This window comes from Neltuma alba, unplaced genomic scaffold, assembly GCF_004799145.2.
Source record: "Neltuma alba isolate B1F8T4 unplaced genomic scaffold, ASM479914v2 tig00012964_pilon, whole genome shotgun sequence".
In the NCBI taxonomy this organism is placed as follows: domain Eukaryota; kingdom Viridiplantae; phylum Streptophyta; class Magnoliopsida; order Fabales; family Fabaceae; genus Neltuma; species Neltuma alba.
The window spans coordinates 551,649-578,299 of NW_021637323.1; the positions used below are offsets into that span (position 1 = coordinate 551,649).

General features: G+C 32.9%; 3 protein-coding genes and 1 long non-coding RNA gene across 5 annotated transcripts; all 4 read right to left on the reverse strand.

The window, feature by feature from the left end:
- Nucleotides 1-322: 322 nt before the first annotated feature.
- Nucleotides 323-1,483, reverse strand: LOC114733068 (uncharacterized). Its single transcript, XR_003739046.1, has 2 exons — nucleotides 1,341-1,483; nucleotides 323-611 (listed from the first exon to the last, which is right to left on the reverse strand). It is a non-coding gene; the product is annotated as an uncharacterized LOC114733068 (long non-coding RNA).
- Nucleotides 1,484-1,620: 137 nt separating this feature from the next.
- On the reverse strand, nucleotides 1,621-2,813 carry LOC114733101 (serine carboxypeptidase-like 40). Its single transcript, XM_028920503.1, has 4 exons — nucleotides 2,738-2,813; nucleotides 2,342-2,619; nucleotides 1,982-2,260; nucleotides 1,621-1,863 (listed from the first exon to the last, which is right to left on the reverse strand). The coding sequence occupies exons 1-4, from the start codon at nucleotides 2,811-2,813 to the stop codon at nucleotides 1,621-1,623; spliced, it is 876 nt and encodes a 291-aa protein (XP_028776336.1).
- A 313-nt stretch (nucleotides 2,814-3,126) lies between these two features.
- LOC114733102 (serine carboxypeptidase-like 40) lies at nucleotides 3,127-3,579 on the reverse strand. Its single transcript, XM_028920505.1, has one exon. It carries the CDS (start codon nucleotides 3,577-3,579, stop codon nucleotides 3,127-3,129), a length of 453 nt encoding a protein of 150 aa, XP_028776338.1.
- Nucleotides 3,580-15,933: 12,354 nt separating this feature from the next.
- Nucleotides 15,934-19,685, reverse strand: LOC114733061 (serine carboxypeptidase-like 40). 2 transcript variants are annotated; one of them, XM_028920470.1, is made up of 7 exons: nucleotides 19,221-19,685; nucleotides 18,274-18,381; nucleotides 17,886-18,169; nucleotides 17,546-17,806; nucleotides 17,130-17,332; nucleotides 16,545-16,650; nucleotides 15,934-16,223 (listed from the first exon to the last, which is right to left on the reverse strand). In XM_028920470.1, the coding sequence occupies exons 1-7, from the start codon at nucleotides 19,624-19,626 to the stop codon at nucleotides 16,053-16,055; spliced, it is 1,539 nt and encodes a 512-aa protein (XP_028776303.1). In that variant the 5' UTR covers nucleotides 19,627-19,685; the 3' UTR covers nucleotides 15,934-16,052. The 2 variants fall into 2 exon arrangements, with proteins under 2 accessions (XP_028776303.1, XP_028776304.1); XM_028920471.1 differs by having other exon boundaries at nucleotides 17,886-18,163; nucleotides 19,221-19,673.
- Nucleotides 19,686-26,651: the final 6,966 nt, after the last annotated feature.

The window sequence follows — 26,651 nt, forward strand, 5'->3', positions numbered from 1 at the left end:
CGCATAGCAAAAAATAGGAAGCCATAGTTCCTCTAACCAATTACCCATGCACACTATAGATTAATATTGTTCTCTCCTCCTGAATATGTAAGAGCTAAATAGATAATTTATGATTATTAAGAAAATTAGTTAAGTTAGTTATTCATATAAGATATGTGTTGATTTTTTAAATATACTTTTTAATTATTACTCTCATTATTTACAAAAAAAAAAAAAAGCTCACATGCTTCGTGATCCGTTTAAATTTCAACACCAAACCTCTCCTATTCATAAGGCGCTATGATATGGCATGGGACCATTAGAATTTTGACCGAATCAACCAGCAGTTCCAACCACAACTTTATTATAATGATTGATAACTGAAATTACATTGCTTGAAGATAACATAAATCACCCAAAAAAAGAACTTAATCAAAATGGGTAAAAACTAAATATAGGAATTAGGCATAATGTAGTATTGAGGTAATGGAATTAGGAAGAGGGATGCCTTTTAAGAAGTGATTGACCAACGAAAGGGCTCTTCCTGGCTGGTAGCTTGGCACTTCATGCCCTGCTCCTCTCACTGTTGCAAATGTCAAGCTTCCCTTGTACTCTTGTGTGTATCCTCATACCTGTAACATTAAAAAATTATTACCGTAGAATCAGTCAACTAATTTGAGTAGATTAAAAAACATTAATTTAGTTATTTGTTAATAAATAAGTGTTGTCTTCTCTAAAATATCATTACTAATCATATGTGTTAGCTAGAACTATATTTGATAAAATATTTAACATGTGCAACTACTATAATAACTATCTTGAAAAAAATAGATAAATATGATAGATAAAGTGGAGTGGGATCTAGAACCAAATTAAATGTCAAACTCACTTATATGTTAAGGATCAAAACAGAGGTGGTATTCAGATACTGAAAATAAAATAAATTGGTCATTGAATCGATTAAGATGATGATTTAAGGATTCATGGCTAAATTAGAGAATTCGATCTCATTTTGCATGTACTGGTGTATACTAATCATTATATCTTCGTTATTATTTGAAATTATGTAGTATAATTGAAAAAATTTTAACAGGCATATTGTTCATGAGCCCACTTATTGTTTTATACTTGGGGTAACACAAGGCGTGCTATTATCATCAAAGAATCCCATATATTGTTATTATTCTAGATAACCCTAAACATTGAAAGTTTAAACTGTATGGTCAAATATTTTTGAGTGAAAGCGCGCTTTGTTTTGACAATTTTCCAAAATAATATTAAAAATTAGATTGGTTCAGTATAACATTTATATATATTTAAAATTGTGTAATTAATATTATAAGTGCATTATATATCATTACCTCTCCATTGACGAACCAAGGGCGCCACTTCGTCTTAAGAGTGAGATTTAACTTCTCCATGGAATACTTTGTTGAAGTAACCGGCACATTTCCATCAAAATCACCGCTGCATATTTTTCAGATATATGTGTGTGTATATCATTAAAAAAATATACATCATGTTCTTGAGATTGCATGAAATTTTGAGAGACCGGGAGTGCTATTTACTATTTATAAAAATGTAAAAAGAAAAGTTATAAATCTAGTAGACCGTCCAATTTTAATGTGAATGGTTCAGATTTCAAACTAAATCTGAATTAAACAGCAAATACCTAAAAACCCAAACGCGAAGGCTGTGATTGAGGAATTCTTTTAAAAGAGGAAGCACAGTGGAAGGCGTATCATTCCACTTGGTGATGATGACATCCCTACAAAGTCCCCAGTCATGACTCAATTTCGTGACATTGGCATGTAATGCCTCTTGCACCTCAACCCGGTTCATATATGCATCCACATAATACTCAATACACGAGTCTGCCACTTTCTGCACAGACACATTCACAAAACTTCACATAAATTTCACTTCATTCTCTCTCTCACACACACACAAACACATATAGGCCCTTTTAGGAATAAATATGTAAGTGAAATATATAACTCACAGAAGGAGGCTTAGGTAGGGAAGTGAGATTAGAATCTTGGCACTGAGGAGCATAGATGTTGTCTATACTGATGGAACCAATGTCTTGCTCTATTTCATTTGATGCTGCTTTGCATTCATTGTTCACATCATCATCATCAGTTGATGATGATGCAACCTCGGAGAAATCACACAATTTGCTAACAGCATGCGCTGCTTTGTCTGATATTATGGCATGGCTTGCTAGGAAATCCCATGTTCCTCTGTTGTCTGTCTCATCGTTTATTACTGCATTCCCTATCTGCACAAACACAGATAATATAATGTTCATATTATTGTTCCTTCATATACTTTATGTGAGAAGATGATGAGAGGGACATACCAGGATCCCTTCGAGGTTGATGAAGAAGGAGGAATTGGGACGGTTGTTGTGGTGGAGAATGGTGTGAGCAAGCTGAGGAACATAGTGGCCAGCATAGCTCTCCCCGGCAATGTAGAAATCATAATTCTTGTACTCTGCAAACCTCTCCAACCAGTTCCTTAAAAACACGTAGTTGTCTGTAGCAGTCCTCCTATCCCCATAGTTGTCGTAATTTGATGTCTTATTTGAATATGAAAATCCCACTCCAGTTGGTGATTCTAAGAATAATACGTTTGCAGCTACAACACCAACGCCCATATATATGTATATATGAATCTTTATATATGTATGCTTCGATGACTTTAACATGCTAAATTAATCTGTGATAATATTCATCAAAAATGTGAAGAGAGGTACCATAGTTCCATGAGTATTTGTTTGTTTGAAGTGTTTTGCCATCACTGTTTACTCGGAATGGTCCTAACTCTTGCATTGCTCCGTACCCCAGAGATGAGCATATATACAGGACCTGCATGTAAATACACCAATGGATCAGATTATATTATGAATGAAAAACTTTTGAATTCTATTTTCATTACATGTATGAGAACAAAAACCAACCCTACTAATAACAACCAAAAAGAACAAACAACATATACATATCATATAATTAATTAACTAGACCATACTGGACAAAGGAGTATTGATCAGTGATGAGATGTGCGTGGCTTCTAATGAAGAGTTTTACATGTCATCAACTTCTCTTTCTAATCTCTCTCAAGTTAATTATAAGCATTGAATCTCTCTCAAATAAATGTTACTTTATTATTGTACATACCTCCATTTAGCCAGAGAAGAAGTGGCAGTTTGTGCCTATGAGATGGTTGAGCTTCAACAAAATAATAATAAAAAGCTCTTCCTGCAATCTTATCCACTGTGACATACCCTCCATACTGAGAGATACTCACATCTTCAGGCTGCCCTGGAAGCTTCTGAATCCTATCTTTCTCTTTCAATCCTTCTTGAAGATAATAGTAACGAGACTTGTTATCATTAGAGTCTCCAAACACAGCCTCATCATCTACCCCCAAGATTGTGTTACTGCTTCTGTCAATGGTGCCTCCTCCTCTGAACTTGGCCTTGTTCAGATTTCTAAGAGCATGTTCTTGCTTTCTGCTTCCATGGATCTCATCCACAAAGAGTAGTAGTGTTGATAGAAGGAAAAGGACCCACCAAGTTTCTTTGCCCGTTATTGCCATTGCGTTGTATCAGTATTCAAAAAGCTATCAGAGAAAGCTGATGAGAAAAAGAGAGGGAGAGAGAGGGGGGAAGAGAGTGAAGGATGATGAGATATGGGATGGGATAGCTAGCTAGCTGCATGTGAATATTTATAATGAAATTAGAAGATGAGAAGATATTTGTGGCGGAGAAGAGTGGCAACAAGCAAATGATTGATTTTACACTTTAGAGTATCTCTCCATTTGTCTCCACTTTGATTAGAAAATTAATAATTAATATTACAACCTTCTTATTAAGCTATTAATTGATTTAATTCTAATTACAGGCATCCAATTATTGAAATATGTCGGGTCAAAAAAAAATTATTGAAATATGAAGAACCACATGGAAACAAGGACAACTTTCTTCTCAAATTGTTTGCATTAAATTTGGGTGCTAAATTGTTAGATGTAAATTTGCCCCTAAAGTTTAAAATCACAATAATTTTGCCTCCTATCGTTAAAATTTTTAATGGTAAATATCCCTATTTTGATAGTCGGTATTAATTTTTTATTATAGGAAACAAAATTGCTACAGTTTTAGACCTTTAGAGTAAAATTTGCACCCAAAAAAAACTGTTGAATGCCCAACGCTTACGAGTAAAAACTTCTAGGACAAATTTGCAACCCTATGCAATTCCAATAATCTCATCTACAACTAGTAGAATTATTTTGAACTTATCAAACTGCTGAAATTACTTATAATTAGTTCTGAGTTTCAAATATAATACTTATGAAAATCTAGTTACCCACTGAGGAATAAGGTTGAAAACCCACTAAAAGAAAAGCCTAACTCAACTGTAAGATTTTAATGGTTCTATTTGCAACTTGTGATCAATCCCAATATATTCAGTAAGAATTTGCAAGAGGGCTCCAAAGTTTTTGTATTTTGTTTTATTAGTGATCGAAGAAAAGTCAGGAAAGAAACAAACCAACAAAAAAGAAAAAGCACAAAAATCGATGGCAACAGAAGATAACTGTTTCAAGTATTTGCATTCGAATCTTTATCAAGTTACTACCAACTAGACTAAAAAAACTAATTAAGTTAGTTATTTATAATAAATAGGTGTTGTTTTGTCTAAAATATCATTGCTAATAAAGTGTATTGGCTAGAACTACTATTATTATGAGAACTACCTTGAAAAAAATGGATAAATATGAGAGACAAAAGTGAATTATGATTTTATATTTAGGATCAAAATAAAAGTCAAACAAGCTCTTATATTAAAGACCAGAAGTAATAACAACAATTGTAAAGTTAATATTGGATATGATGACCTACAAAAATTTTTTGTGGATATTATTATTACATGATCAGGATAAATGTGCCACCTTTTTTAAGCACATATATATGTGGGAAAATAACATAAAAAGAAACTTGAAAATCTAAAATGCCAAAATAGGAAGCTAAACAAATGTAGTGACAAATTGGGAAGTGTTGCCTGATGGGGGATTATAGAAATGTTGCTGAATTACAAAAAAGCCCTTCTGGCAAAGTTTGAAAGCAGAGAGAAAGAGAGAGGCGCGATTTGACCAATGACCACTCGTGCTTCCTGGTTTCTCACTTCCATCATCCCCATTACTATCCTAAAAATACCGGCAAGTTGGAGAGTTGATGACCCCAAAATAGTGTGTGTGTAAAAGAGGAGAGGAGTTTGAAGTAGAAGGCTATTCTATTTGAAGGGCGAACATCCTTGGCTCTGGCTGATTAGGTGGAAGGATAAAGGTTGGTGATCGATGATTCACCATTGCAGTTAGCAAGCATCAATAGCATTTAATTGAGGTAAGTTTAGGGATTTAGGTTTCATGCTGTGGTTGACATTTCTAGGTGACTGGGGGAAGCAACGATTAGTCAATATTTAGAAATGACACGATGAAGTTTGTGAATGATTAGAATGGTGATTAAGGATTTATTTTGAGTCTCTATGGCATGCTAGTGTTTTTTATAACAAAGTTGAGAACTGTGACGTTAGCAAAAAAATGGGTTTTCAAAGGAGTAGAAAGCAATATTATCTTGGACTTCATCAAGCTAGCTGAAATGATATTTGTAGAAGTTCCTTAGCAGAATAACCTGTCAGTCTTGTCAATTTGGAATTTTATCAGGTAAATGAACATGTCAGAGGCATTAACTAACTGCGTTGATATTGTTATATCCACATGAGAGATTATGGGGTGCACTGCATGATGTGGCTGAGAAGATGGAAACCTGGTGTGACCCTTAACTACACAGAGGAAGAAGTTTCTGGCTTTCGTCATGACCTAACATGGTGGTTGGTGAATCATGAAATGAATGAAAAACGTGATGAGATGTTAGATCTTATTCGACAACCACAACCCCCTAAGAGCAAAAAGTCAAAGAAAAGGCGTCTGTCCTAAGTGTCTCGATGTTAGGATGATAATTCACTTGTTTTCTATTAGATTGCTGTATATAATATGCATTGTAGGCTGACCTAATGTGTACTTTGCCATGTCAATGAATATAATTTAAGCTTATGATGATGTGTGTTCCATTCTTATGCTTCACAGAGATAAGTGTACCTAATGACATCAATGGATGTTTGAGATACATGATGCCAATTTTTTCCCTGAGTGACATTAATGAATTTAAATTTAACCACACGAAAACAAATGATAACAACAACCATATTGAACATGTGTTGTTGGTTTCCATTTCTTTTCAAGTCACTCTATTTTACTTGAATATGTCCTGTTCGTATCCATTTGAAAATGACAAATAGTAATCCGAATATAACAACAATGACGATGACATAACTTGTACTTCATATATAACATCAGTTTCACATAAACTGTCAGGCTAGCCTGATAACATCACTACCAATAACTAGAAGAAATTTAAAAATGACAACAACATATCTGAAAATAACAACAATGAAAGTGACATAACCTATTCTTCATATATAACATCAGTTTCACATCAACTGTTAGATTCACCTGATAACATCACTGCCAATAACCAGAAGAAATTTGAACATGACAACAACGTATCCGAAAATAACAACAATGAAGATGACATAACATGTTCTTCATATATAACATTAGTTTCATATAAACTGTCAGGTTCGCCTGATTACATCACTGCCAATAACAACACTAAATTTGAAAATGACAACAACTAATGTGCCATTAACAAAAGATAACATCTTCATAACAGTAACTTGGTTTCATGTATTCAATGACAAGTGCACATTAAGATACTAGCCACACTTAATGCTCCCTTGTCACTGACATTTCTATCACCTTAGTTACAAAAAGAATGTCCACGCTTGGCTTCTAACTACAACCTAAGTCCCAAAAAAGTTGACAAAGGTAGAGCATACATCTATGTACATCAAAAAATAACCCATCACAACTGTACTCAAAACTTCATGATGGGTTAGGAGTTCTATAATTCCATATTCGTATATCTGTTTGTTTTGAAATTGTGATTCATCCCTATTTGTTGTTAGCCTTCCAAGTGGTCAAGATGTTATATGAGGTAGCAAGAATATTTGCTCACTGACATTTCCTATCCTATAGTAATCATTTGGGTGAGGCATGTCTGTTGTTACCACAGGAATCATTGTAAGCATAAATCTTTTCTTCTGATGACTTTTTATAGCAATTATCAACATAATCATAAACATTATCATGGACAACCTTGATGGCTGCACAAGCATGGCAACAAGCGATCCCTGTCATTTGCCAAGATCTGTAACTGCTTTGGTGTAGTCCAAGATCAACCTGATGATCTCCACATGATGTTGTCACCTTTACTCTTCCCCCACCATAATTTTCAGTATACATATGCTCAGATCCAATTACCATATGGAGGGAATTGAAAAACGCGCAACGGAAAATAAATTTAAAATTTCAATCCCTTGCCCGGATCTACCGATCGTGTTTAAGTCAAGTAGTAAGAAGCATTACCTTTGATGTTCGATTTCTTGGTGGCTCGATGATTCCGCCGTTCAGGATGCCTCTGCTCGCCTCCTTTGTCGCTCAAAGTCGACAACTCCTGTCAGCTTCCTCTACCGGTATCCACACGAACAGCTCTCTAGTCATGAACGACGTGCTAGTGCCTCTTTACCCGTCTAGGGTTTTTTCAAAGAGTCCGTCCTCCTTCTCTATTTTTTGGCCGTCTCTTATCTGCAAGTGTTTTCACTCTCTCACTCAAAACCCTAGCTCCTAATATCAAATATATAGGATGCTATAGGTATTATGAATGATATTTAATTTCGAAATTAATCCTAAATTAATTCCAAAATTAATACAATATCAAATATTGCCTAATCAGATAAGAGAACAATTAAATAAATATGGTTTATATTAAATCCGTTTCACATATTTAATTCACCTATTTATTTAATTCAAAATAAAGATATGACGGAATTAATTTATATAGATTTAATTTATCCTTATAAATTAAATCTAACAATTAATATCTCTTATATTTATATAATATGTACATATATATGAATTTATATATATATACACGTCCACCCTATATTATTCATTGAATCTGGACATATCTTAGATTCAATGAATTTGAACATCATAACTCGTGTTGGGCTATTTTGTGTGCGACCTTGTAGGCCCATATGAAGTTGGCAGTGGGCCATTAACTATAATGACTCACAAGTCGTAAGCGGTCTCTAGCAAGACATCACGACTACCCAAATCATATGAGGATCATTGAACGATGTAACCTTTCATACAACCATATCACGTCCTTTTTGTCACACGACATTTTGGTCATGGATGAGGCATGGAGAACGTCATCCTCCTATTCATGACCGTTACTTTCTCGATCCCTGAGTAGTCTGAGTATAGAAATGAAACTACCTTTCCATTATAGTATGGCCATACATTTCTTAGACTCACTCATCGAGGGGCCCAGTAATATCTCTCTACGAATGTGAGGGACAAATTCCATCTTGACCATTCACATTTCTCCGCATGAAAAACCACTAAGCCTGAACATAGTCTTTATGATCACTCGGTCAAAAGTGACTTTTGACTAGGTTAAAGCTGAGCGTTTCTCATGTAGGAATCCATGATGATCTCAGGTCAAAGGGCACAGTGACATGGTTTGTATATGAGAGAAGCTTATGACTTAACCCATGCAGCTCTCTCATAGCTGGTCGGTCCAACACCTTGTACTCTTACATGTGCCTATAACTTTAATTTATATCTCTGTATATCTTTAAAGTCATACTGGTCTTATTTCATCTCTGCTCCCACATAGATGACCGACCAAGGACATTTAGGATAAATCATGAGTTATCCAACGATAGTCATCACAGTAAACATGCAAATAATATAATAACGTAATTAATAAATTCATAAATCAACAATGTTCATAACATAATGATTGGGCCCTAGGGCACAATTTCCAACACCATATCCATCACCTTACTATCTATATTTGGACCAGCACAATTCTTCTATTTGGTCATAGCCACATAGGAGGCATGCAACTTCCTTGCTACTTTCTCTTGGTGCTTATGGATCAACTGGGATACAGTATGCTTTCTCTTATTAACCATCCATGCATTGAATGATTCTACAATATTACTTGTAATATTGTCCTACCTTTTATATGGGAAACTGCTTTTAGCCCACCTATCTACATCCCTGTGATTGATAAGCCAATCAAATAGCCTTGGAGAAAAAGCTCTTATGTCATCCATTACTGCCTCAAATTTCTCATCTATACTTGCATATGTAATTTTATCCAATAAATGTAGTGCATCCTCCTTTGATTGGCCATTCATCCTTGTTAGCCCCTTATTTATTTTCATCACTTATGAACTAAAACTCTCTTTAATGTGTCTATAACAAAAGGTATGCCTTTGACCCCCCAAATATTGATGCCACTCCTCCGATGATAGCATTATGTCAATCTGATAAAATCGTCACTTTTGCAAAACTCAGAATTTTTTTATCATATAGAAAAACCATATCAAGTCATCTAGTGTTTTTCCCTTCACAATTGCAATTGCAAATGGCAACAGCTCGTTATCTGCATCTTAAGCTGAAGTTGACAACATTGTCCCCTTCTATGGTTCGCTTAAGTGAGTTCATTCAACATACAGAATATGCCTCACACTATCCAAGAAACCCTTAATACATAATCCGTAGGCTATGAAAACATGCTCAAACTAGTTCCCAATAGCAGTCCATTCAACCACGGTTTTTCCATCTGCTTCCTTTAGCCTTTGACATATCCATCTTATGAGCATGTATGATTGTTCAGGCCTACTATACATGACTTCCAATGACTTCTCTTTTGCTCGATAAGCCTATTTATATGTTAGATCAATCTCATACTCTCGTTTCAACTCTTTCTTTATCTCAGAAGTGCGCTTGTCTACATGATCCCTTATCTCATCAATTATTATTGATGAGTTCAAATTAGTTCTTTCACTATGCATCACTTCTAAGCTATCTTGAGCTGAATGAACATGCCAATTTATAAATTTCGTCACTCGTAACACATGATAACTCTTCCCCACATGATTTGCACATAGCTTTCACAGACAACTTTCAACTTTACACCTCACCAACATGAATTCCTTGCTATTCTTCACATATTTGGGTACAAACTTGTGTGTAAGTGCAAACTTATATGCAAACACCCAAAATGCATCTATACTTGGAAAACGTTGACCTACCCCTGTAAAAAATCCCCTCCATTTCACACTACTTATCTCACTACCATCAATATCTTCAACTCTGATGGATGTATCCATATTAAAAGGCCCACTTCCTCCATCATTGTCACATTCACCCGTATTTTCTTCACTGAGCCAACCATAATCATAACACAAACTAATAGGAGATGCATCCAGTTCCGTTTACTGTGACATACCCATAAATCTCTCTGTTTTGCATTCACAATGACAGGAGTGGTTAACACGAATGACAAGATGAAATTCATAAATGACAACAAATAATTAGGACAAACTTCCACTTATGTTTCTGTATTGTTTTTTGGTTTGGGATCCCCTTGTCCTTTTTTTGCCACATACACATGACCATTGTTCCCATTGTATTGAAAAAGGTTATATATTTTAACATTGTCATAAAGGCCAATCAATGTCTTCTTATCAAATGCTGCTGTGTACTTAATGTCATAATTTCTTCCATCACCACCAACCTACTCACATATCATTAACCTCAATTCTTCAAGTATTAGCTCATCCTTAATGCTTCTTAACCTCATGCTACCTCCATTATATCTCACTTTACCTTCACCATTTGTCACAAATTTCTCACCCACATGAAAATAACAGAACAACTCCTTCCCACAAGATAACCTAGCTTCAAAATTCATTTTGCATCATTACCTACCCTCATAACAGAAGAAGAATGATTATATGACTTAACATTTAGCTCATCACTTCAATTTCACCAACATAATACCATCATCATCAGCTTACACAACCAGATTAGGGTTTGACACATTCATGCTTATAATTTGTAACAAACACTCATTTCTTTCCTATCCACACTCATGCTTCATTTTCCTAGAATCAATCGACTCTATTATTCGAATCCCCCTTCAATATTGTCCCCTTTTTCTAACACTAATCACTCTGACCCATTTGTGACACCATCAAACCCCTCTCCCTCAATATTTTTGCTTCCCCATGCATGCACCCTCTGATTGCTGTCCTTCCCTACAGGCTCTATATACCCAAAACATCTCCCTACTTCGCCACCCTCTCCATCTCAAAACCAGCCTTACTCTGACAACATTCCTGTCCAACGGAAACAAGAAGATGAACCAGCGTAGAAAGGAGATGGAGAAAAGAAAGAGAAAAAGAATATGGTCACTGAATACTAACCTCACTGGCTTACTTCGTTCGTCAATTGCTTTCCACGTTTGTGCTCCTATGTTCATGTTCCTTTCCAACTTTTTCCCCTAGCTCTCGCCACACTTTTCTTCTCTCCACTATAAATGTTTATTATTTGAGCCATACAAGGGTTTTTTTTGTAATTGAGCAACATTTCTATAATCCCCTGTGAGGCAACACTTCGCAATTTGTCATTACATTTGCTTGGCTTCTTGTTTTGACATTTCAGATTTTCAGGTTTCTTTTTATGTTATTTTTCCTATATATGTGCCAAATTGAATGCTACTTTTTTTAGCAACTTGAAGAGTCCATTGGTTGAATTAATTTATTTTAAATGATTTTATACGGTATAAAATAGACATATGAGAGGACATAACTTTTTTTTTAAGTAATTATGAGAATTTGTCACTGGTATAACATATGGAAATTTATTTACAACAACTCAATTTAAATGTTGACCAATAATTTTTTTTATTAAAACATAAGTATCCTCTTATTGGAGACAGTTCTATTTAAGACATTATCGGGTACTAAATGTGAACACATCTTTTAATAGGAATTTGAATATTAGTTTCCTATTGTGTGAGGGATTAGCAGACCAACCCTCATTGGCAATGTTGACCAGTAATATTCTTGTTTCTTTAGATTCCAAGAGTTGCATGATCATTTCTTCCCCCCTGTTTTGGGCCAATAATTATCCCTGTGGAATTATAAAGCCATCGGTCAACAATGATAAAAGCTTCATATACGCCCAAAACCCAAAAGTGATAAAGTGCCTCTCGCGCGTGCGCACCCACACAAAGTCAAAAAGGTTAAAACAAAGGCTTTTTGACCAGAATATGCATATAAGCCATGGCAACAAACTTGTGAAAGGGAAAGAAATTAATGGAGAATTAGGTGGGTTTTGTTGAATTGAAATGCTAGGATGTAATGCAATCCACAAATGAAATACAAACCATGTTTTTTTTTTTTGGAATGATTTAACTTTAGATTTCATTTTCTGAAAAGATTGTAGTAGGATATACTAACTTTGGACTCCTTTTTTGGAAGCTTCTTAATTTTTTTGGACCAATCTTAATTGATTTTTTTAATTTGAATGAATTAAAATAAAGAATAGGTTGTAAAATATGCTTGAAGATTTTGGAGCTTTATTGTCCAAAGACATCAAGTACATTTCTTTCTCTTTTTTTTTCCTTGTTAGGTTGTGAGTTTCAATTTTTAGTAGAAAATAATAAGTGCATGAGCTAAGATGAAAAAAAACACCGTGCCGTTCAGATATTAGAGGACCTTTTTTTTTCTCTGAAGTATCATGCTCAAAATAAAAGGCATTTTTTTATCTTTCATGAAAAGAACAAAAACGTTTACTCTTAAAGGCTATTGACTTTTGGCCAAAAAAAAAAAGAAAAGGCTATTGACTAACTTATTAGGAATATAATCTAAAATAAAGCGTCTTAATATAAAGCGTCTTATCATTTTAGACAAAATGAAATCCTAAAATGCACTTTTCTCATTATTGTAGTTATCTAGCTTATGAGTGTTCACGGAACGAGACTAGGACAAGCCCGTCCTGGTCCTGTCTCAGTGAACAGAGACGAGACAGGACTTTTGTCCTTTATCCCGTCCCATTTCTCCTTTAAAAAAAATACTATAATTTTTTTATAAATTTTTTATGTTATAATGCTTATTTTTTATTAGGTTTTTGAAGATAAAAACATTATAAAAAAATATTATGTAAAAAGCTCAATTATATAATATAAAAAAGGTGTAAAAATAATATTGTAAAAATAATACCGTAAAAGAAACATTATATAATAGCTTTATGAATTATTTTATTGAGAAAAGAGATTTTGTTGAGATAATACTACAACTTAAGAATTAAAAATTACTATAAAAATAATTATTATTAATAAGTAAGTTAAATAATCTAATAAAAATTATCAACAAATAATTTTTTAAAAAAAAAATCCTGAGTCGTTCCGTCTCATACTTGTCTCGTCCTGAATTTTTTTTTTTTGTCTCATCCCATCCCGAACTTACCTGGACTAGAACAGGACAACCGTTTAAACACTCCTAATCTGGCTCTTGCTACTTTGTTTGATCCCATGCGTCCGTTAGAACGGAATCTTTTTTGTGTAACAACTCAATCACCACTTTAGAAAATGCCATCAATTTTTTGTTTTCTCTTTCTTTTTCTTTTCTTATACAATCTTTGTTTAGAAGGAAAATTAATAATTTTAGGTCAAAGATATTATGTTGAAAATTCTATAAATTTAAGTGAAAATATCTTAAAATGAAAACTTGCAAAACAAATATTAATTTTTTTACATATTTAATTTTTTTTGAATTTTTATTTAATATAAATATCATTTTTGTTTCAATTTTTTAAACTGTTGTCATCGAGAGATTGTGAACAATTTCTTTCAAAGATGGCTTCTTTTTGAGTCAATGGAAATAACTTAATTATTATTCAAAAAGCAGCCACTGTCACTGCCTAATTAAGTGACTGTCCATATCACTGTAACTCTTTCTTTGGATGGAAAGAAAAGTTAAGAGGAGAGAAAATGAGAGGAGAGAAAACAGAGAGAAGAGAAAATTTGAGAGAAAATATTATCACCTCTTATGTTTGAATGGACAAGAGAAAACAGAAAGAAAAGAAAATGAGTAAAATATGAATGACTAAAATACCCTTTCTGATTAAAATCAAATTAAATATCATAATGAAAAACCATATTTATATTAACATAATCATATAATTTAAAATCAAATTATTTGATAAAGATATATTATCATGTTATTATCTTTTAATATCAAATAATTTTGTAAAAGAAAAAAGAAAAAAAATAACATTTTGTGTAATGTAATGCTAAAAAAAAACCAAAACGACAAACTTGTTTTTCCTTTCAATTCATTTCAGAAGGATTTTTGCAATTTTAGTTATTTTATTTTTTTTAATCAAGCAAATACAGAAGAAAGACTTGATAATAATAAATAAAGTGAAAAAATGAAAAAAATAATTAGGTATTATTTTGCTGAAAAAACATATGTAAGAGTAGAAAGGAAAAATATATTTTCTTCTCATTTTCTCTTCATAAATGGAGAGAAAAGTTGGGAAGAAAATGGACAGTGGGACCCACCACATTTTCTCTTCAACTTTTCTTTCCTCCCACTTTTCTTCCCTCATCCAAATAGGGAAAAAACCATTTCTCCTCCCATTTTCCTTCCCAATTTTCTTTCCTTTCTCATTTTCTCTCCATCCAAACATAGTATAAAGCAGACAAAATTCTACAAATAAATTTAGATGTGATGAGATAAAGAAAATATTTTTAAAAAAAAGGAGAAAATTAACATTTTAATAATATATTAAATAGTTTGAATTTAATCTTGGTTTACCACGTTATAAAGAACTAACCTTTTTCACTAAATTTAATCTCCAAAAAGTGTTTTTTTTTTGTTTGCTCAACACAGATATCCTTTTTATTGAAAGTAATTCTGTTTGAGACAGGATCTGAATCTCTCAGAATCCTTCTTTCTCCTTTTATTCTCAGAATCTCATCTCTACTATTGGATCAAATAATAGGTGATTCAGATTTAATATTTTCAAAAACAGATATCCACATTCTCTCTCTTATTTATGCAATGTTATAATAATAGTCTTATAAAAGATGAAATATGAACAATTCATTATTTGATTTAAAGTTGGAGATCAAATTCTGAGAAAAAAAGGAGAAAGAAGGATTCTGAGAGGATCCAGACCCATTCAAGACACTGTAAGATACTAAATATAGGCACTTTTCTTAGCAAAAATTTGAATATTATAATTCACTATATTGTAGAGGACTAGCTGTTTCTATTAGACCTAATATCTCGGGAAAGCATTTATCTACAAAACTTCTACGCCATCACATAAAAATGGCTCAAACTGTTGGGCCCAATCCACTTCTCTCGTATACGATTATTCCTGGATTCTATAGGTGGGCTTTATGGTATCGGATTATAACATGGGCTGTCCCCAGTAATTCTTTTAACACAAAAAAGGTCCTCTTTTGGTAAAATAAATTGATGATGTGCAACAATAATCCAGCAAGAACAAGATGTCGATTTTTCTTTTTAATATAATGTTATTATAATAAAAAAATAAATTTTTAAATATTTCTGCTAAAATGCATATATTTTCCGGCATGTTATTATAATAAGTTGGATTTCTGGCCTAATAAATTGCATATGGCAAAAAATACGAAGCCATAGTTCCTCTAACCAATTACCCATGCATACCATAGATTAATATTTTTCTCTCCTCTTGAATATGTAAGAGCTAAATAGATAATTTATGATTATTAAAAAAATTAGTTAAGCTAGTTATTTATATCATATATGTGTTAAAAAAAAAAACTCTCATGCGTCATGATCCGTTTAAATTTCAACAAGAAACCTATCCTATTCATAAGGTGCTATGATATGGCATGGGACCATTAGAATCTTGTTCCAACCACAACTTTATTATAATGATGGATAACTGAAATTACATTGCTTGAAAGTAACATAAATCACCCAAAAAAAAAGAACTTAATCAAAATGGGTGAAAACTAAACATGGAAATTAGGCATAATGTAGTATTGAGGCAGTGGAATTAGGAAGAGGGATGCCTTTTAAGAAGTGATTGACCAAAGAAAGGGCTCTTCCTGGCTGGTAGCTTGGCACTTCATGCCCTGCTCCTCTCACTGTTGCAAATGTCAAGCCTCCCTTGTACTCTTGTGTGTATCCTCCTACCTATTTTCATTCAAATCTTAATTAGAATTAATGTTTGGAAGAATTCATTTGTTCTCTTGAATGTTATGGTTTTGGGAAAAAAAAATTATTTCAAAGTATTATTGTAATTGTAAATTTTAAAATTGCTCGAAATAAAATAACCCTAACATTAATAATATTTTTTGTTTTGGAAATTTTTAGAATTTCAAAACTCCTCCGATTCAAGATCTTATATTTAAGATGTGAGGTAGTATCACTTCAACGTAATAAAATAACCTTTTGTTTTGGAAAAAGAATTTTAAAGTTGTGGGTGACATTGTGAATGCATAAATTATTAATTACCTCTCCATTTAGGAACCAAGGATGCCAAACAGTCTTGAGAGGAAGATTCAACTTCTCAATGGAATACTTGGTTGAAGTTACTGGCACCATCCCATCTATGTCGCCACTGCATTTTATTTTCTCATATTCTAGGTCACTATTTTAAATACACACAAATGTATTTTTCTACATTTATACTTTATGAATAAAATTATTAATGGTCCCAAACTTTGATTAATACAAAACAACAATATCGTGGTTTGTGCAAATTATGATGAATAATGATACTATTTAGACCTTTAATTCCTAAGTTTCATGAAACATATATATATATATATATATGTACACATATTGAAATATAGGACTAACATTTTCAATAGTTAAGTTAGGTTGCAACAAGTCAAAATTCATCAGAGACTAAGTTACAACCATGTCAGAATTATAGGGATTGAGTTGCACCAAGTTAAAATTTAGATACCGGATTACAACAGAGTCAAAATTGTAAATACCAAAAGATTAAATTTTACCTCTTAAAATATAAACAAATACAGCTCATTCTGATAAAATCACACAGTAAATATGGTTAGTGAGTGGACATGTATATACCTGTAAATCCAAACACGAAGGCTATGATTGAGGATTTCTTGTAAGAGGGGAAGCATGGTGGAAGGGCTATCAATCCAATGGACACCAACACAAGGATACCACTCATGTGTCAGTTTTGTGACATTGGCATGTAATGCCTCTTGCACCTCACCCCTGTTCATGTATGCATCCACATAATACTCACTGCATGGATCTATCATTACCTACATATATACATATCATTAACAAATTAAACTCACAGTTTAACAAATTAAGCTTTAAGGATCTTAGTATTATACTATATGTACTATCCATTGGCCAATGTACCTTATTTTCTGATAATACAATTTGGGAATGTCGCCGTTAACAATGTTTTGTTTCTACATGTTCAACTTCTTTACATATCTTAAGGAAAATCTAAGAAGTAGAATACTTACTGAGGGAGGCTTAGGGTGGGAAGTGAGGTTGGAATTAAGGCACTGAGGAGCATAGATATTGTATATGTCAATAAAGGAAGTATCTTTGCCTATTTCCTCATAAGCTGCTTTGCATTCATCGCTATGAGTAGTGGTAATCTCTGAGAAGTCACAGAATTTGGTAACATCATGCGCAGCTTGGTCTGATATTATGGCATGGCTCGCCAAGAAATCCCACATTCCTTTGTTGTCTGTCTCATCATTTATCACTGCATTCCCTATCTGCATGATCCATAATATATCTTCAATTCTTATAGCCATATGATCAAGAAGAAAGAAGATGGAAGGGACATATACATACCAGGATGCCTTTGAGATTGATGAAGAAAGAGGAGTTGGGGTGGTTGTTGTGGTAGAGAATGTTGTGAGCAAGCTGAGGAACATAATGCCCAGCATAGCTCTCCCCAGCAATGTAGAAATCATAATTCTTATACTCTGCAAACCTTTTCAACCAATTCCTTAAGAACACGTAGTTGTCTGCAGCAGTTCTTCTATCCCCATTAATGTCATAATCCGATGTCTTATTTGAATATGAAAATCCCACTCCTGCTGGTGATTCTAAGAATAATACATTTGCAGCTGCAACTCCAATCCCCATATATATCAATCATTATAGACATTTACAATGACATGAATTAATATAGTATAGCACAAATTTATGTTAATATTGATCATGTGAAGAGAGGTACCATAGTTCCATGAGTATTTGTTTGTCTGAAGTGTTTTGCCGTCACTGTTTACTCGGAAAGGTCCAAGTTCTTGCATTGCTCCATATGCTAGAGATGAACATCCTGGACCTATAATAATGGATCAGATTCAGACCTGAGAGAATTAATGTGAGAAACTTTTATGTCCTGTTTGGTATGAGGTATTAAAAATAAGGAATAGGAATTAGAATTGGGATTGAGAAAGTCTACTAAAAAAATATTTAGCATGAGAGATTACTTGTTACATGGGATTAGATAAACTCATGCATGTATGAGGGAATGGGAAATACCATGGGAGAAGATGGTATTTCCCGATCCTACTTCTATGAGTTTGTCCAATCCCATATAACAAACAATTACTCTTGCTAAAGATTTTTTTAATGATTTTTTTCAATCACATTCCAAGTCCCTATCTCCTATTTTCAATGCTTCCTATCAAACACGACCTTAATTCCTGCTATATATCTTTCAATCAATTTGCAGCACGATCGAGGATTATTATTGGAAGCTGGCTAGTTAGTGATTCATTTTAATTTCCACAGTCAACGTCAACTGCACACTCATCAACAGATAAGAAGAAATCAAAATCGTTATTGATTTCTAGCCGTTTAAAACACTTGTAATTGACAAAACCAAGAGAGGCAAATGAACATGTCATTACACATACTCCATGATTTCAGCGGCTTAATTTGTTTGCCTCTCACTTTTTCTTTCTATGCAATACTGTCGGGTCATCCGCGCTGTGTTTGACTATTTAACAGACGCATACAAAACTTCACAAGCACCTAACATATAAGTAGGCTCCACCACTACAATATGCATTTTATCTCCTCTTTTCCAACGGTGGCCACAAACGCAACTGAAGAGAAAAACAAACCTAAATGGCTAAATAATCAATTAAACAGCAAGAAGTAATATACTATACATACCTCCATTGAGCCAGAGAAGAAGAGGCAATTTGTGTCTATTAGATTGTTGGGCTTCAACAAAATAATAATAAAAAGCTCTTCCTGCAACTTTATCCACAGTCACATACCCTCCATACTGAGAGATGTTGACATTTTCAGGCTGTCCTGGAAGTCTCTCTATCCTATCTTTCTCTTTCAGTCCTTGTTGAGGGTAGTAGTAACGAGAATTATCATCGGAGTCTCCAAACACAGCCTTATCTACCTCCAAGGATGTTTCACTGCTTCTGTCAATGGAACCTCCTCCCCAGAATTTGGCCTTATTCAGATTCTTGAGGGCTTGTTCTTGCCTTCTGCAGCTTCCATGGGTTTCATCCGGAAAGAGTAGTGCTGAGAGAAGGAAAAGGACCCACCAAGTTTCTCTTCCCATTGCTTGTCTTGTTTCTTGGGAAAATTATCAGTATTCAAAAAGAAAGTCGATGATGAGAAAGAAAAAGAGACGCAAGTTGAGAAGAGGACGGGTTAGCTAGCTAGCTAGCTAGCTGTGTGTGAATTTATAGTGAAAGTAGGAGAGTGGCAACGGCCAAAGACTTTTTATTATTGCTTTGTTCTTTTTTTTTTTTTTTGACCAAGACTATCTTTCAGAGATTGATTTTAATTTTCTCGGGATACAGGGAGGGGGAAAAAAAAAAAAGCCAAATCCTCCCCGTCTAGAAGGCTTGTTTAAATTTATCTTAGTTGATTTCGGCAAAGTAGGAGTAAAGATGAATTAGCATAATATGATTTATGTTTTAACAAATTTTTATAAAAGAATCAGCTTAACATAAACTTGGTTATATAATATATTGAAAAGTTGGTTTCAGAAAATTAAAATGGAAAGGGAAAAAAACACGAAAAACCCAAAAAAAAAAAAAAGCTTTAACTTTAGAGTTTTTTAAAGCAAAAAGTCAATTGTCTGAAATATCCTTTTTTCCCCCCATTTAGCTAGCTTTTTCAGATTCTAATTGACTTCTGAGAGTGCCTTTTTATTTGTTTATATTAGTTTTTTGGTCATTAATTGAACCAATTTTGATAGCCCACATCAATTCCCAAGTATATTGCTCAACACATTGCACCTTAGGCTGATAAAATTTGCCATCCTAATTCCTAAAGGACAGTACTCGAAAATCAGTCAAAAGAAAATGGTAAAAAAAAGCTGTAATTCATAGCATAAATACATAATTATATATATAAAAAAAAGAAAGCTCAACATATTGGGATTGACATGGACCTTAAAAATTGATCCGATGATTTAGGAATCAAAATGGAGAGAAATCAAGAGGCATTAAAGACACTTGTTCAAAATTTATTGACCCCAGTCGTGATTGAACTGTAAGTCAAACAGATGGTTAACGTTTATTAATTTTATATAGATCATAATAAAAACTAATATTTATGAATCAATTGTCGACGAATTTTGCCTGCTTTAGGTTAGTTTCTATGGAGTTCAATTTTTGAAGTATCCTAAACCTAATTTGATTTTCAGTGTACAGTCCAAAAGACCGATTCGAGTTTATTTTTATCACATTGACAACAACTATATATAAAATTAATATTGCATATATATGATGACTTTAAGAAATTCTATGGATATATTATTAATACTGCTTGTATATAATAAGATCATCAGCCCATGTGAACGTTGTTTTTATTTTATTTATTTTTCAGATCACAGAGGCCACGGTGAAAACTGTGCAAAATAAAATAAGCTAGGTCATAATTATGATGATTAGTTTGATGAGCTAATTAATATGAAATTATATTACATATGGTGTAAAAACAATTTTGACGCCACTGTCTAAATATTTTAATGTTATATATATAGTATTATATTTCTAAAATTGTGTAACTATTCCTTCGATTTGAAATTCTATATATATGGATCTATATATTCACATGGCAAAGAATCAAAGATAAGTTATAATCATAATGGCCGTTGATCACCCGTGACAATACCCTACACAAATATATAAAAGTCAAAAAAAAAAAAAACTTACCACTTGCACAAAAATATAAGAAAGGTCATCTATAAGAATAGGATAATGTGTACGCGAGACTCACAGAATCAGAAATGAAGTATATCATTCTTTATATCTATTTTTCACACTTCTAAGTAATTGGTCAAGGCCCCATTCAAATTAATTCCAATTTCATCACAACAACTTAGTCTTTAAGTTAGAGATTAATTTTGACTATTATTGATAGCTATTAAAAACAATGAAAAAAATGAAATATATATATATGGAGTACAAATTTCGTTATGTTACTTTATATTGAACAAATCAATAAGTATGAAATAATGATCAAGAAACTCAATTCTAAATATTTTTAAATTTTAAATTTTAAATTGCAAATTATTCTTTGATCTGAGATTATATACATAAAACATGGCAATTTTATTTCTGGTATATCAAAGAAAAACATGACAAAGATAAACATTATAGTAATAATAATCACCTTTGATCACCTGTGACAAGACCCTACATAAATATAAAAAACCAAAAATACCAAAGTGGCTCTTGCACAAAATTACTACCATCAAAAGCTGAAATAAAGAGGCTTTTTGACCTGAAGGCCAAAACGAAGAATTAGAAAGGGAAAGAAAAATTAATGGAGCATTAGGTAGGCTTTGAGTGGGAAATGATAGAGCATATTCAAGGAATGCACCAATTAAATGCAAACCTTTTTTTTATTATTATTAAAAAAAGCCAAACCTTTTTGGAGGAACGGACCAATTAATTTAAGTGTCAAATTCGGATAAGAAAGTGATGGGAATACCCATGCATTCTCTGGACCCTATTTCTTTTGGGAAGCTTCTTAGTTGGCATTTCCCTAAATTGGGACTACAAGTTAAATGAATTATACACACTTTTATGGGTATTATTTGCATATCTAACTTTATATGCAATATTTGGGATCAAAAGAAAAATATTTTATACATTTGAGAACCGTTGAGTTAAAATAGAAGGTACTTCTTCTTCTTCTTTCATTTGCACATGCTCTAATTGAGAAACTATATCATTAAATTAAACTATATCATTAAATTAATACTATCTCTGGTCCTAAATATAAGAATTAGTTCATGATCTTAAATATAAGATTTTAATCCACTTTATCTTTCAAATTCATAATGTGCTCTCAAAAATATCCCTATTAATTGTAAGGTATTTTCACTCAAACGTAGTTTTAATGTAAATGATTGAGTAAGGGTAATTTAGGGGAGTCAACATACATTTATTAAAAATAACCAACTTAACTAATTTTTGTAATCTCTTTAAATTAGTTGTTTAACTCTTATATACCGGAGGCAGTACTATTTTGTAACCTAACTTTTATTCATCTTAGACAAAAGTCTCACACATTAGCTGAAATGTCACATAATATTTTTTTTTTGGTAAGTATGGGTATTTATATATTAGAAGCATTGTCCGGCACTAAATATAAATATCTCTCTTAGTAAAAATTTGAACATTTATTTATTATATTATGACACACTAACCCTTTCCATTAAACTTAACCTCTATTAGTAAATGTCACGTAATATAATTTCACAAGAGTTGGATCAAAATGTTGGACTTCCTAGAATATCCAGTGATGACCGCATTGTAATGTCAGCTCAATAACGAACCCACTTCTGTCACACGTGGGCTTTATTCATTCATCATTGTTTCTGTGAATGGGCCACAATTTACTGTACTCAGCCCATTGGCTTTGGGTCCAATAAGAATTTTTGGCCTCAATTATTATTATAAATAACATATTAATAAATTTTGATAGCATCATATCTTAATTGATGTTTCCTCTAGTCATTGTTGACCAACCCCTTTTTTTTGGAAAAAGAAAAAGATGAGCGCAGGAATATGATTCCTTGGAAGTAGGAACAAGGAATTCCAATCTTATTGTGGATAAGGTGTAAATATTACCATGTGGCACGAGATATTAGATTTATTATATTTTTAATAATAAAAAAAGAGTGAGAAATGAACAAAAACTTCGCATATAAGAGTTTTTTTTGGTTTTCACCAGGGTATCTATCAGAGCGAGCCCAATGATTAATTTCTCGGGTACTGTCGAGCCCAAAATAGGGCCGACTCTCCCAGCACGTTTGCTCCATTCCCATCCCTCCAGGAATCGAATCCCAGAAGCGATGGTTAAGGGACACAACTCCCTTACCAGTTGTCAGCAACGCGTGCTGGTTCGCATGTAAGAGTTGCCGCGCTAACTTGACGAGGTGGAAGTCAAAGCACTCATTTCAGGCCCATCAATATGTTTCAGATGTTCTTATTCTCCTTACTCGTTTTGTTTGAATGATTGAATGTTGTCATTTTGAAGTTTTATGTCAATTTTAGTTCTTTGTTAATTGTTATTTGTTTCTTCCTCTTCCTTTTTTTAATATTTATTTTGGGTTGGTGGATCAATTTGATAGCTTAAATAGATCCCAAATCCCATATCCCAACATGCGATCTGATCCGGATTTAATTAGTCTTAAATATTAGATATAGCTGATGAGCGTGGTTTGTCCCTAAATAAATAGGATCTTATATATTTTATCTCCATCACTCATTTTTTAATATTATTCTTATTGATTTCACAATTCAAAATGTTAACAAACACAAAATATGTTCGTATCTCATGTTAGAAGTGATATATAAATAATAAAAAAATATTGGCTTAGGAGGAAACTATGAAAGCGCAGAAGGGGCGGCTACAAATAAAATAGGAGAGGAATACAGAAGAACCAAACTGGCATTGGGGGAACATAATCCCAGTTCGGATTTGGGTGCACTGAAACTGGAATAGCATGTTCAGGGAAGCAACCCGGCATGCTTATCCTGTTATGAGTTATCCACCCTACAAGTTGCCAAACATTGAACTAGCATCTCTTTCCTTCCTTTTTTCCCCCCTAAAAAATATTATTTATTTTTGCTATTGATAATATTTTTATTTTTTGCCAACTATTGCTTAATACTACCTCCGTTTTGTGGTCTTCAATATAAAAATTAATTGACTAATTTAGTTAGATTAACAAAATTAGTTAAATTAGTTATTTGTAATAAAATCGGTCTTGCTTACTCAAAAAAAAAATCAGTGTTATCTCTCCTAAAATATCATTATTAATCATGTGTATTACTTAAAAATATTATTTAATGAAATTTTTAATACATGTGGTTACTAGAAAAACTATCTTAAAAATAAATAAATATAAAAAATAAAATAAATTAAGATGTAATGTTTAAAACCAAGTTAAATATTAAACTAATAGAATTGATTATTGATTTGTTAAATGTTAAATTGACGATGATGACGCAGTTCACACTTCACACCCGCAACATGATTATGCGCCCATTGACCTTCGCGTCCCTGAGCAACCATCGAAATCACTGTTTTGCCCTTGCTCTTATGATCCCGCTTCTGTGCCATCTATGCCTGCCCCTCACAAATGGACAAACGACAGCTGGCGCATCATATTGTCCTTATCTGCGCACTATCCGTTTTATTTTTTTTTTTTGGCCGAAGCGCACTATCCGTTGAGTCACTGCTCATTTCCTACCATGCGTGATACGTTCCCCACCCTTTTTTCCAAATCGCAATTTTATATTGGGAAAATAACAGAAAAAGACCATGAAAATAAAAAAATTATAAATAAAGACCCATGATGATATCAGTATGTATTTTGATAACAGTAATATAAGTTTTAATAATAATTTTTATAAATCAGTCCTTGTGTGTAATTTTTTTTATTGACGGTCTTTTTTATTATTTTTATTTTTATTTTTTTGAGGATGTTTATTTACCGTTTTCCCTATATATGTATATTTATATGTGTGATTAAGTTATGGGAAAATTACTGAAAACTCTCGTGGTAAACTTTATTGACAAAAATTATCTGAATTTATTTAAACACTCCAAGGGTAAATTGCGTGCAACACATCTTAGGAGAATTATTTTTAATTTTGAACATGCTTAAAAACCCAACACTTTCATACAAAAACCTAGTCTCAAATATTCCTTTCCTAATCATATAATGGAGTGGGATGAATCTAAACAAACGGGACACTTAATCTGGTCTTTTCTAAATTATTTAAATCCAAATGAACAGGTGAAAAATGACTAACAATCAAAATCACCAAGCCCTCACTTCCTCAACTTCTAACATCCCAAGAACCATAGATGAATGGCTTGAAAAATAAGACCCCCGAAATATGATCAAATACTCCCTCTGTTCTTTAGTATAAGAGACAAATAATCAAATTACGTTGATATAAGAGACAAATAATCAAATTACGTTGATAAAAAACAGTTAAAATTAGTTGAGAACAATTAATGTGTAAAAAGTATAATATTTTTTTCCAACAATGCCCCTGTTAATAAGGAGAGAGAGTATGAGAGAGAACAATTAAATTATTAAAAGAAAGAGAAATGAGAGGGAGAGAGAGTATGAGTTGGAGACAAAATAAATAGGGATAAAATGGAAAATCAATACAAAAAAATAGAAACAATTTTTAAATGTCTATTATATATAGAAACATGTCATACGAATCAAATATCTCTTATAATAAAGAATCGAGAGATTATTAGTAAAGCCGTCACGTCACCCCTTTGGCTTTTGCTCTGTTTCGGTTCCGTCTTGTTTGGATTCACGTTTTGAGTGCAAAACGTAACTTTGGACATTGTGAAATGTGAATTGTTCGTAAGTGCGAAGATTTGTGGTTTAGAAACAGCTTTGTCACGCACTTCAACATGGGCAGCAACTTAATTTAGAGTATTTAGCATTGCTCATCCTCAATATTGATAGGTTTTGCTTTTATTGATTTAAAGGGTGTTTCGTTGGCAGAAAAAGCATTTTTGCCAAATGATTTCACACCAATTAAGATAAAGGGACAACTGCACTGAGGTCCCATACATCACAAAATACAACAAAAAAGTCTCATCAAATTCAAATTCAGTAATGCCTTAAAAGTTCCAAAGGAACCTGATTGCATTAACAGAAAAGATAAAAATACTCTATTGCCCTTAGCTAATAGAAACACTAAATCTTATCAGGTTTTCCCCTTCCCTCTGCACATCGACAGAAAAGGGGAGAATGGTAGGGAAGGAAAAAACCTGATAAGATCTAGTGTTTCTATTAGCTAAGGACAATAGAGTATTTTCATCTTTTCTGTTAATGCAATCAGGTCCTTTTAGGACTTTTAAGGCATTACTGAATTTGGTGGGACTTTTTTATTGTATTTTGTGATGTATGGGACCTTAGTGCAATTGTCCCTATGATAAAACTTATTTTATATATTTACTTTGTATATTATAAAATTATTTTTAAAACTATAATTTGGTTTCACCTAAACACTTCGTAAGGAATGAATTGGTCACTATGCTTATGATTTTCTTCTTTTGCAAATAATAAAGACCTTAGTCTTT

Bases quoted from the DNA above. Each gene is read 5' to 3' on its own strand.
- LOC114733102 (XM_028920505.1), bottom strand. From the start codon at position 3,579: ATGGCAATAACGGGCAAAGAAACTTGGTGGGTCCTTTTCCTTCTATCA.
- LOC114733061 (XM_028920470.1), bottom strand. From the start codon at position 19,626: ATGGGAAGAGAAACTTGGTGGGTCCTTTTCCTTCTCTCAGCACTACTC. The intron at 17,333-17,545 runs GTAAGTATTCTA...GTATATATGTAG, and splicing joins CCCACCCTAAGCCTCCCTCA to GTAATGATAGATCCATGCAG. The intron at 16,651-17,129 runs GTATATACATGT...AATAAAATGCAG, and splicing joins CTTCGTGTTTGGATTTACAG to TGGCGACATAGATGGGATGG.
- LOC114733101 (XM_028920503.1), bottom strand. From the start codon at position 2,813: ATGCAAGAGTTAGGACCATTCCGAGTAAACAGTGATGGCAAAACACTT. The intron at 2,620-2,737 runs GTACCTCTCTTC...TTGGTGTTGTAG, and splicing joins CAAATACTCATGGAACTATG to CTGCAAACGTATTATTCTTA. The intron at 1,864-1,981 runs GTGAGTTATATA...GTGTCTGTGCAG, and splicing joins CCCTACCTAAGCCTCCTTCT to AAAGTGGCAGACTCGTGTAT.